General features: G+C 53.4%; 3 protein-coding genes across 3 annotated transcripts; 2 read left to right on the top strand and 1 right to left on the bottom strand.

Annotated features, from left to right (window-relative positions):
- Positions 1-114: 114 nt before the first annotated feature.
- Positions 115-2,771, bottom strand: F5144DRAFT_531780 (Alpha/Beta hydrolase protein). The gene is made up of 8 exons (XM_066786947.1): positions 2,623-2,771; positions 2,254-2,531; positions 1,659-2,179; positions 1,147-1,591; positions 944-1,085; positions 753-869; positions 535-699; positions 115-466 (listed from the first exon to the last, which is right to left on the bottom strand). Exons 2-8 carry the CDS (start codon positions 2,407-2,409, stop codon positions 168-170), a joined length of 1,845 nt encoding a protein of 614 aa, XP_066642394.1. The 5' UTR covers positions 2,410-2,531; positions 2,623-2,771; the 3' UTR covers positions 115-167.
- Positions 2,772-3,034: 263 nt separating this feature from the next.
- F5144DRAFT_592309 (uncharacterized protein) lies at positions 3,035-4,130 on the top strand (the record flags this gene model as incomplete). The annotated part of the gene is made up of 3 exons (XM_066790353.1): positions 3,035-3,105; positions 3,223-3,813; positions 4,019-4,130. 3 exons carry the CDS (start codon positions 3,035-3,037, stop codon positions 4,128-4,130), a joined length of 774 nt encoding a protein of 257 aa, XP_066642393.1.
- A 2,010-nt stretch (positions 4,131-6,140) lies between these two features.
- Positions 6,141-10,905, top strand: F5144DRAFT_592307 (uncharacterized protein; the record flags this gene model as incomplete). The annotated part of the gene is made up of 8 exons (XM_066790352.1): positions 6,141-6,599; positions 6,894-6,919; positions 7,244-7,684; positions 7,782-8,278; positions 8,414-9,246; position 9,300; positions 9,696-9,871; positions 9,988-10,905. 8 exons carry the CDS (start codon positions 6,141-6,143, stop codon positions 10,903-10,905), a joined length of 3,351 nt encoding a protein of 1,116 aa, XP_066642392.1.
- Positions 10,906-11,722: the final 817 nt, after the last annotated feature.

Raw genomic sequence — 11,722 nt, 5'->3', positions numbered from 1 at the left:
GGGCCCAATGCAGCCAAACCTTGCAGTGTTTCAGCGGCGGTTCGGTGTTGTGTACGTTTCAATGTTTTCCGAAGCAGCAAGGAATGATGGAGCCGTGCAAACAAACTACCCCGTGCTCTATTATTAGCTACCTACACTATTTACATGATGCCTATTACCCATCTCCCCTAATAATAGTGAATCGTCCCATCCGCCGCATGGTACCCAATCATGATGAAGTCCTTGAGGATTGCAGTACCGTTCCGCAATAAGTCGGTTTGCAACTCTGTGCAAGTCTGGAAAATATTCCAGAGATAGCATTCCGACACGGGATGCGAAGGGACTGCGCTTGTGATGTCGAAGACGTTGTCGGGGCCGTCGGTTGAGTATCCGTCGTGCGAAGTGGACTTCTGCCCTGCCGCAACGTCTTTGTCGAACATGACTCTGTTGAAGATCTGGTATGTGGTTTCGGGCTGGTACCAAGGGGCTACAATCACAACAGTCAGCATTACTAGTACGGAAACCGATCATGTCCGCAGGCTTTAAAGAAGCTACCTTCGTGCCCAGCTTGAAAGACACGAGAGAAGGACAGGTTCCCATGTTGTCGAACGTATCCTCCAACATCGTTCTTGTTGGTCTGAATTTTTGTGTAGCCAGCTTCGTGGAACTTGCTGCTCAACTTCGACTGGATCGCCAAGCTGATCTGCTCTCCGCCGTACCCTGAAGAGAAGTCAGATGGACTGAAGAACCCGTGTTAAAGCTACTGGACTTACAGTTGCACTGATAATCGCGGTCACCGTACACGAGGGCAACTTTTACCCCTTGGTCCAAAAGCTTGCCAAGGATGTCGAGGTTTTGTCCCAAAACAAAATCGCCAGTTGACATAAATGCTAATTGGCACTTTGATATCAGCGGGGGTTGCTAAGTTGAACGGAATCAATGGGTATGTAGGTTCTCAACTGACCACTGAATACTGCCGTTGAAAGACCGGTAATGTTGAGCGGGACTCCTAACTCGCGCTGAACCTTTTCAGAGTTGAGGAACCCACCCGCATATCTGGGCGGGAATGAATGGGGCATCAAGGCAGTGATGTCGAAAACGTTCCTCTGCGTTTGTAGTTAGTGACAAAGCCGTGGAAATTCAAGGGTCAAACTGGGAAACACTTACACCGCGGCTCTCTACCCATCCCGACATCTTTGCAAAGCAAAAGTTGTAAGCGTCACTGCACGCCATGTTGATTTCCTCCACGTTGCCGAGTCCGGTTGGATCTTGTGTCTCGGCGAGGGATCGGCAAGCCTCAACCCGGCTGCGGCATTCGGGGAAGCTGTCCATTGCATCATTGTACTCCGTCTCGTTGATGACTTGAATGCCGTACGTGTTGTTGTATGCCATATGCGGATAGGAGGGCATTTGTGTAATGATGTCGATGCAGCCGTTGATGATGCCCACAGTACCGATTTGAAGGGGAATAGGGGCAGTGTCGGAATGTGAGCCAGATGCCATATCCTTGCTTTTCTCAGCAAAGAAGTTGGCGAAGGTAGGGCCGTAATGTCCACCATATGATTCGCCCCAGATGCTGACTTTGTTGTCTTGGGGCTCGTATTTGGGAAAGCTGTGGATAAGGCAGAGTCAGTGAGGGCCTGTTTTGGGCGGAGCGAAGCAACGAGGGCATTCATTACTGTTTCATCCATATCTGCATAAAGTGCCACGCGGCCAATGCTGCCGTAGAAGTTGTGTTCGGAGCTGACATCGGATCTTGCGATGAAAAGGTGCCGTGAAGGAAAGTCGAGTTCAGCTCGGGAACCTGTGCGTCACTGGGTAGAGGTGACACCACGTATGGTAATAAGGTTTCGTCGATAGTTCCATTGACCAGTTTGTCATAGGAAAACCCTACTTGGACGGGCTGGTCAATGTAGAGAAGGTTCACCTCGTTGTTGAGTGACCATGGGTTGAGCGTTGTGTCGCGAGAGTTGTCGGCAACGTAACATGGCCCAGTCCCTCCGACAGCACTCGGCGTAGAGGGAGCCCCAGGACCTCCCTGAAGCCACAAGGACAACGGGGCTCTGCTTGCATGATTTCGAGCTTCGAAGAACCAGAAGAAGGTGTGAATATCGTAGGGCCGCCCTTCAGTCGTGTTCGCAGGGAAGTTGATGTAACCGCTGTAGGACTTGACTCCCGGAGTAGTTTCGCAAATCCTGGTCTTCAATTCAGCAAGTTAGCTCGCACTGTCTTTGTGCTCCAAAGTTAATCATGTCTATGAGACAGGACACCCACCCGTTTGTAAGTCAGGCTGATCCGTGGGTCGAGGAACGATGCAACAGTTTGATGGTGGACAGGGTCGAGACGCGGCGAGACAGTTATGGAATTTACCCCGGCGGCTAGCAGACTGATAATGGCCACAAGCGTAAGAGTCCACAAGGACAGCGCCATTGTGACTCAGGGGCAGCTGTGACGCGTCGTCGTGGGATTGGATATAAGCGTAGATCCGGCCCCTTTATTATCCCACTTCTTGGCGGTTGCTGTCGGTTGTTGTCGGTTGCTTCTCAAATTCTCTAATCTCATTAATACATGCAGACAGCCAGCCTTTATAATCCCCAAGCGGACGAGAATAGATAGACTCTAGGATTATGTCTAGGTACCTACGTGTATTCAGCCTATTCAGACATGTATCGAGAATCCCAGGCTGCCGATGACGTTCGGATAGGTGTTTGATTCGGTATTTATGGAACAGCATTCCTTCAACTCATTCATTAACCCAGTTGTCGAGTCTACCAGGTTTGCAGCCCCTGGCTGAGTGGCTGGGCGCCTGTTTTCATTCGCCCCTCTCCCGGCCCCTGTACTATCAAATTAGGTAGTCTGCGCCCCAGTCTCACGCCAGTAAGTTTAGCTGCCTGCGCTGGTGTCTCGCAAAGTCACGTTATTCATCCGAGTCTCGCTGGTGTCTCGCGAAAGTCACGTTTTTAATCCGAACGTAGCACACAGGAAGTCTCTGAGTCCTCGTCCGTCCCCTGACGGTCCACCCCGATCAGGCTCAAGCGGTCAGACAAACGCTAGGATGGAACCTAATAAGGTTCAGCGCACCGTTAAATTTTACAGCAAGGTCAAAACAGGATGCCTGACGTGCAAGTAGGTGCGGCCCGGGGTCGGCACCGTCCGCGGACCGTGGCACTGGCTGTCACTGGGCCATGTTGACTGGACTGGAGCCATGCTTGCTTGAGGCTAACATTTGTGTGCATTAATTAGGAAGCGAAAAGTAAAATGCGACGAAGAAAAACCGCATTGTCGCCGTTGCACCGCCTCCGGCCGCGAGTGCGATGGCTACCCCCAAGATCGACAGACCGCTCTGACGACCGTGGATGCTAGCCCCGAGTCCCACGCAGTGCTCTTTGCCTCCCCTGCCGAGAGAAGAAGCTTCTTCTACTTTCAGTCTCGGGCGTGCAAACCCCTGAGCGGGTACTTCAACTCGTCGTTCTGGGGACGGGAGGTGCTGCAGGCCGCAATTCATTATCCGCCGGTTCGACATCTCGTCATCGCCATCGGGTCTGCATACGAAGCTTTCGAGACCGGTTCACTCGGCCAAGAGCCAGAGTTCACCCTGCAGCAATGCAACCAATCTATTCGGCAACTTACCGTCCTCAGTCGGGCCACTAACCCACCATCAACCGAGGCCACTTCCTGCATTCTCACAGCGTCTCTGCTGTTCATCTACCTCGCGAGCATCCGCGGAAACCACGCCGAAGCCATCCAGCACGTCCGGTCTGCGGCGAAGCTCTTGCAAGACTTTGAGCGTTCGGCAGCGTTGACTCAGAAACCTGGTGATGCCGTGAGCCCTGGGTACCCTGTCCCGATTTCACGCCTCCGCTCACTTCTCGCCGCCGTTTACGGCCAGCTTCGTGGCATTGTAAACGACACCTACCTGGAAGCAGGTTCCCCTGATATCTTGGTGACCGATGTGAAACCGGCAACTGTTTTCCACTCGGTTCAAGACGCCCATTCGTACGTCGAGGCCCTACTCAATAACACGATGGCCTACCTACAGGCCAGTGAGTTTCTCTCGTCGTCTTTGGCAGAAGGACTCCAGGAAACAGTGGCCCGGCACCGAGAATTGTGCCAAGCGTTGGAGAGCAGCCAAAACGCCTTGGATGTCCTAGCACAAACCCTTTCCGCGACAGGACATTCACAAGATCGAGAAGGAACCTCCATCTTGCGCGTTTACCACTTAATGATTGCGATTTGGTTGCGGATCGACATTTTCCGACCCGGCGAGCGCGAGACGGTCTACGACGACTGGGAGGCTCATTACGAAGAGATGTTGCGACATTGCGAGGCCTTGGTGAAGAAAGACGAAGAATCCGGGAGCCCGTATTCATGCTCATCGGGTCTGGGCTACATTAGGGCCCTCCATATGGTTGCCGCTCGATGCCGCAACTCTCGCCTCCGATGGCGAGCCACGGAACTGCTCATGTCCTGCACACGACGGGAAGGACTGTGGGACGCGAAATTGGCGGGGCAAATCGCCGCTGAAACCATACGACTGGAGGAGCAGGCTGCTGACTCGATTGCGGCAGACAGCATGCAAGTGCCTGCGGATATGCGGATACGGGAGGTGAAGTTTGAGATCCAGGGGGAAAAGGCGGCAGTTATACACTTTATCACTGTCGATGACTGGAAACAACGCCGACCGGGACTTCAAAAGGCCATGGAATTGTAATGAAGGAGGGTGTTAAAATGGTTGTTTGATACCATCAAGACGGCCAGCAATCTTCGCACCGGGGAGGGAGACTTGAGGGCTGGGACCGAATATCATAATCTTTTCTAGCCTTCGATCATTGGTGTCCGGTCTCCAACAAGCTCATAAATGATCTGCTCTTTCATCTCGACGCGGTGACCCGAAATTAACCCCCTGCCCAATCCATCATGCTCAAGTTTTCAACTACCTGCCCACGATCTTCAGTTCCCACCATCGCATTGGCGGGTACGACACGATAGCAAATCCGCAACCTACCCAAAGCCCAATATCACTCATGCCGGCTTTCTGCGCCAAGGGCCCAACGTACCATGCTTGATACATGCCGAGAATGGCACCCACCCATCCCAGGAGAAACGCGAGGAGGGCCGAGATGCCGACAGGCAGGTACTGTTTCCTCTCCCACATTGACCAGTCGAACCCACGGTTCCGTCGAAACAATACATGCTCCTCAATAACAATAACAATCATGATCTCAACCCAGTATCCCATCAGAGCAAGGAAGTTGCCAAAGATGACGAGGAGGTTATCCCGTCCTGCCAAAGCGAGAACAAGGGCAACAATAACAACGAAACATGTCCACGCCCATCGCGGCACGGCTTTGCCGTACCGTCCCAGAACCTGCACTCCCAGGGCGGCCGAGTAAGCCCCTGGGATGCTGTTGGCGATGATGCCCAAGGCGATGATGACACTGCAGAGCTTCCCAAAGCCGGCCAAGCCGTCGAACGCCTCCACAATCAAAGAGCCTAGAGAGATGGCGAATGCCTCGGCCCATGTTGTGCGGGAAGCAACCCCCGATCCGAGTCCAATCCCAAGGAGATAGACCAACGTAAACGAGAAGAACAGGCCGGCGAGCGTGAGCAAGAATATCTTGAGTTTGGAAGTAGTCTCGGGATAATAGACGTAGAAGTCCGAAGCGGCGGCAGCCCATGAGTTGGGTACATAAAAGCACAAGGATAAAAAGGAGAGTCGGTTGGCTGCAAGAGTGGCCGCATCACCGGTGGATTGGAGCGTCGAGTCGAAGTGCGGCCCAGCACAGCCGAACAAGACGAACAAGGCCAGAATCTGGGGGATCCATGCGTATCTATAGGAGGTTTTAAAGTCAGGAACGCTGCGTGGGATCATGTACAATGGTACGGTGCATTTCGGAGGATAGCATGTGTCTGTAGGGGCCCAAACTGGGAGCTCGTCTGGAGCTATTATCACTTACCTCTCGTAGGTATGGAAGATAAACATGCCAAAAACGGCAACGATCCAACACACGAAGGCGACCACAACAATGCCAACGGATATCGACATGATCCCACCGCTCACGGCTGACAGGATCTGGCCCGAGATGATCATATTGAGCGTGATGTACCCCACCATGAGGACAATGTTCAGAAAGCACGGCAACTTGGAGGGCCAGTAACCCATGAAGAACCGCAGCACTACCATTGTCCGGTTCCCGCTGCATGGTCCCCACATGGCCATGTATCCCGTGGATGCGCAGCCCAGAAAACAGCCAAAGATGGCGCACAAGACGCTGTCTCGGAATCCCAGGTTAAATACCAGCGGGCCAAAGAGGCCGGTCGTCATGTTGTTGGCGGAAATGTTGGCTCCGAACCAGAGAATGAAGACTTGGAGGTCAGCCAGTGTCGATGCTGGCTTTCGTTCTTGTGGGAGAACGCGCGTAATGCCGCGTGCTTCAAAGCCGGATAAGCCTTCAATCCAGTTATTGATACGGCGGAGTGTGTCAAGCATAGGGAATCGCCTGTTGGGTGGTGGTGGAATTACCGCGACCGATGTCGAGGTTGATGTGACTTCGGTCATCGGAACAGTCGTAGCAACGGCATTCTCGCCCTTTTCGAGGTCGGAAGTCGGTGTCGCCATCGTGAGGTCAGGTAGGTTGTCTCGCCCTACTTCTATCTTGATCTTTGGTTCAAGTCTGTCGGCCAAGGCAAATATGTCTTGGGAGGATAGTTGGGGGCAGAGGTGACCCTGAACTTCATGACTTGAGCTGTACATACATGCTTCCGAAGTACCTACATGTATTGGGAAGTCGTGCGGCATCCCGCAAGGGCACACCGCCCCGCCGGTTCATGCTCCGCAAAGGACCTACTGTGGTACACTACCATGACTTGACGCGGGGAGCTAGGACCCCTAAACCTTTCACATTTGCCACAAGGACGCAACCGCTTGGGATCAAGGCCCGTGCATAAGCCTATCTCATGCTGTGTAACAGCCGTAAGCGACGACCCGAAGTCGGGAGGGTACGCAAAGTGTTAACGCAGGGTCTGATTGGGCCCATGGGAGCTGGGGTCGAACATTGCTCGTGGAAACCCCGCATGCTTCATGCTCTCTGTGGCTGTAGCGGTGTCGGGAACCCACTAATATCGCATGAGGTGAGCAGGGCAACCGTCTGCTTATTCGAAAGAGGCTCAATAAAAGGTGTTTATTGTTCGTTGATCCCGCCACCAGCCAAAGTGAGCCCTAGCGCCGACTGGAGTCTCTCATTTTGGCGACACCGCAGTTTAGCCCATCTCTACCATTTCATCCATTGGTTGTTCCAACTTGGGGAATCATGGATTGTCCACAACTTGCGCCTGAGGACTTTGCAAAAAGGGCATTCGATTTCATCATTGTTGGTGGTGGGACCGCCGGTCTAGCTGTGGCTGCCAGGCTGTCCGAGCACTCAGGTTTTACGGTCGGCGTCCTTGAAGCTGGGTCGCCGGCAGTTGGTGATAACGCCGTGGAACTTCCTGGGCTAGCTGGTCGGGCACTTGGTACCCCTTTGGACTGGGGATTCGAGACGGTGCCGCAGAAGTCTCTGGGCGGGAGAACATTGCCATGGGCCCGTGGAAAGGTTCTTGGGGGTTCCAGCGCCCTGAATTACATGACCTGGAACCGTGCCGCACGTCAGGACTATGACGACTGGCGGGACCTTGGTAACCCGGGTTGGGGATGGGACGACCTCCTGTGAGCTATTTCGGACCACCTTCCCCATCAGAATGCACTCCCCCTGAGCCCCACGCACCCGCACAGCGTGGATAGAACTCAGGCTAAAACAGTACAGACCGTTCTTCAAGAAAAGTGAATCTTTCCACGAGCCGAGTGACAGCGTCCAAAAAGAAACCCCCGTGTCGCTCCACGATGGAGACGTTGGGCACAGCGGTCCTGTCCAGGTCTCCTACCCGCGTGAGTTTACCGCATCTCACAAACTTTGGCACCGTACCATGAACTCGCTCGGCGTCGAGACCAATCACAGCCACCTCGCGGGCAGCAATACCGGATGTTGGACTAGTGTTGTCTCTGTCGATCCCCGGGATATCACAAGATCATACGCTGCAACAGCGTATTACAAACCGGTGTCGTCTCGGCCAAACTTGTTTCTCTTGACAGCGGCCGAGGTCCGCGAGGTGTTGTTGGCCAGGGATGGAAATGCCCCTAACCCCTGGAAAGCCGAGGGCGTCCGGTTTTCCCACGGCGGCGCAGAATTTTCTGCTTTTGCTTCCCGAGAAGTCATTGTTTCTGCCGGCTCCGTACAGTCCCCCCAGATTCTGGAGTTATCCGGTATCGGCGGCAGCGCCGTCCTCTCCGCCGCCGGGGTCAATGTGAAGGTCGATAACCCAAACGTGGGCGAGAACCTCCAGGACCATTTGAGTAAGTCACTGTGTTCCATGACAGTTACAATCTATGCCTGTTGAGGTGCAGCTAATACCCACCAAAATAAAGCCACAACATCTGTCTTCGAAGTCGACCCAAGCTTGGCTAATCCTGATGATCTGCGGATCGACTCGGTTCTTGCTGCAGCCTGCCGGGAGTACGCCGAAACGAGGACCGGCCCGTTAACCGTTCTCCCTGTCTCTGTCTCATACATTCCGGCTGCCCGGTTTATCCAACCAGACGCTCTGAATACGCTGCTTTCTTCGGGTGCGGCAGACACTTCAGGTAGCGCAACAGCAGAACGCGACCGCTTGCTTCGCCGCCGCTTTCAGAGCCGGTCCAATATGCTGGGACACGTCGAATTCATCTTTGACTTGGGTAACTGGGGTATTGACAAGCCTCCTATGAATGCAAACGGGAAAAAGTACGGGAGCTTGCTGCAGATTTTGCAGTACCCATTCTCAAAGGGAAGCGTTCACATCCAACCTCCAGTCAGAGACAGCAACCCAAGGCCGCACCTCGCCATTGACCCCCAGTATTTCAGCGGCAGGGAGGGCCATTTGGACTTGGAGATTGCGCTCCGGGCCCATCGGTTCGCCGAAAAGATCTGGTCGGCTCAGCCGCTGGCATCCATCATCCAGGCGCAAGTGCAACCGTCGCTAGCTGAAACGGAGACCGACGAGGGTCTTCGCTCGTGGTTGAGGCGTGTCGCAACAACAGATTGGCACCCCGTTGGAACTTGCGCCATGGGAGGGAATGCGGGATCAGCTGGAGGGGTTGTCGATGAAAGACTTCGTGTCTATGGGGTCAAAGGGTTACGGGTTGTCGATGCCAGCGTGATGCCGTTGCAAATCAGCGCACATCTGCAGGCAACGGTGTATGCCATTGCTGAAAAGGCAGCGGCGATGATTATTGAAGACAATACTAGTGTTAGCTGGTGAGCTATCAGAAACGGGGACACTGCTGTAGATACATGTATGTACAACCGTGGATATTGCACAAAGGCTCGGGGAAGAAGCACAGTCAACCTTTCGACATCGAACCTGTGATGTAAATCTTGAATACTCCGGATCCATGTGAGGGAAAAGGAGATCAGAGATCATATTCACTGACGCTGGGAGAACAAGGTTACATGCGCATCTCGGTTAAGCGTGAGACAACCATGATCATCCGTCTCGGCTCCCAAGTCGGCAATCGGACCCAGATCCAGGGCGGATTTGGTTCGTCGGCAGTGTCGCTATAGGAGCGCATGCACCAACCAACTGTAATAGGGTTGTCATTTCCACGTATCAAGGGTGGTAAATGATTGTACCCCATGTTCCAGGTTTCAACTTCCCTGAATCACCATATTTCAGCAAGATGCGCTCAAATCAGATCCAACGACAAGTGCCAAGCTTGCCATATTCTTCAGGTCACTGCCCTCCGGCGCTCCATTGGGAGTCGACAGCAAGGCTCCGACGGAAACGCTTTTCTCCTAAAGCTCCGAGAGCCATTCGCGGCGTGAGGATGTGGTGCTTGAACACTAATACGGATGACGGAGTCTGCTTGATAAGTATATTAAGCTGGCATTGCTTCGGTTTGTTCAGGCCTGCCCCTGGAACTTATGACAAGCAAAGGCCGGCACCATGCTCCCTCACCACTCCCTTTCACTCTGGCTCCTGGCCGCCTCGTCGGCCCTGGTACACGCTTCCCCGGCCAGTACACGACCCGATTCCAGCAACATCATCGAACGGGCTGTGGCCGCAACCTCTTCCTCAGGATGCGGCAAGACCCCATTTTCCTCGGGCACGAAATCGGTCACGGTGAATGGCAAGCAACGACAGTTCATCGTACGTGTCCCGAACAACTATGACCAGAGCAAGCCGTACAAGCTCATCTTTGCCTTCCACTGGGTTGGGGGGACCATGCAAGACGTTTCGAGTGGCGGTACCGACAAGGAATTGTGGTCGTATTACGGCATGCAACGGAAGGCTGGTGAGACGGCCATCCTCGTGGCACCACAGGGTATCAACAACGGTTGGGCCAACTCGGGAGGCGAGGACATTGCATTTGTCGACGCCATGTCCAAGTATATCGAAGACGCACTTTGTGTCGACCAGCAACAGCGTTTCAGCGTCGGCTTCTCATACGGAGGCGCCATGACCTACGCCATTGCATGCGCGCGAGCCAAAAATTTCAAGGGCGTTGCTGTCATTGCCGGAGGCCAGCTTTCTGGATGTGATGGAGGTAACGATCCCGTCGCATACCTCGGGATCCACGGAATCAGCGACGGCACTCTGAACATCGCAGGGGGGCGTGGCCTGCGTGACCGCTTTGTAAAGAATAATGGCTGTGCAACGACAAACGCGCCGGAGCCGGCGCAGGGCAGCAGAACACACACCAAAACCGAGTACACTGGGTGCAAGGCTGGCTACCCTGTGACCTGGATTGCTCACGATGGTGGTCACTGGCCCGGTGCGGTGGACAATGGGCCTGAGAGCGGCGCGAACTCTTGGGTTCCCGGGGAGATTTGGTCGTTCTTTACAAAGACTTGAGACTGACAGCGCAATGGAACGGCTACTTTGAAGTCCAAGATGGCGAACAAACCTTGGTACCTCCATGCAGGAGTATGGGTGATTACCTACATATAGCAGGGGAAATGGTGAAAAGAGATTCTCCTATTTGGCGAGTAAAGTTGCATTGAGAAAGGTTACTTCATATCTAACCCCTCTGGCGCCCGTGATTAACTCCCTACGTAATGGTGTCAAGCATTTGATATATTGCAGTTATTCAAAGTGATAGTCCTGTGTAGGTACCTATCAAGTGACATTTCTAAGAGGAACTGGAGACAAGGAAAACGGTCAGGAGCTTGTCAGGGCTAGAGCTTGTAATTACTGGCTACCTCGGGAATTGCCAGTTAAAGTGCTAACGCTGTGTTGAATCGGGTTCCTGCTAACACTGATGAGGTAGAACCTGAGTAGGTAGGTAGTATCATGTATGGGACCAAGGCTAGGGTTGCTCCCGTCTTGGTGAGGTTAGGTGTGTAACTGTTTACAATCTCCTCTCAGAAGTTAACACTGTTCATTTCTTAGTACATTAATACCGAATATCTAATATCTTTGGCTTCTTCTACTTTCTCGATTTATTACATTTCGGGTCAGCGATTGTTTTTTTAAGAGTGGTGAACTGCCGACGAGTTTGACTGTTCGATGTTGGCTCCGTTGTTCGAATAGGAATGGAAGCCACGTTCTCGGGTGGGTTGCTTGAAGACAAGTCACTGAAACCAGGTGAGAAATCGATTCTGTTTCCCGCCCTTGCATGAATTCAGGAAAGGTAAACGGAGGCGGAGATACCGGTAGGATCACAGCAGCC

Source organism: Chaetomium tenue (genome assembly GCF_020726465.1).
Source record: "Chaetomium tenue strain MPI-SDFR-AT-0079 chromosome Unknown F5144scaffold_4, whole genome shotgun sequence".
Taxonomy (NCBI): Eukaryota; Fungi; Ascomycota; class Sordariomycetes; order Sordariales; family Chaetomiaceae; genus Chaetomium; species Chaetomium tenue.
Note: the sequence above shows the minus strand (reverse complement) of the source record. Positions and strands in the feature narration are given on the sequence as shown.

What these genes read in the sequence shown, in the direction of transcription:
- F5144DRAFT_531780 (XM_066786947.1), bottom strand. Translation starts at nt 2,409, where the DNA reads ATGGCGCTGTCCTTGTGGACTCTTACGCTTGTGGCCATTATCAGTCTG. An exon ending in TTCAACGGCAGTATTCAGTG is followed by an intron (nt 870 to 943) that starts GTCAGTTGAGAA and finishes AGTGCCAATTAG; the next exon opens with CATTTATGTCAACTGGCGAT. An exon ending in CCGCGATTATCAGTGCAACT is followed by an intron (nt 700 to 752) that starts GTAAGTCCAGTA and finishes ACTTCTCTTCAG; the next exon opens with GGTACGGCGGAGAGCAGATC.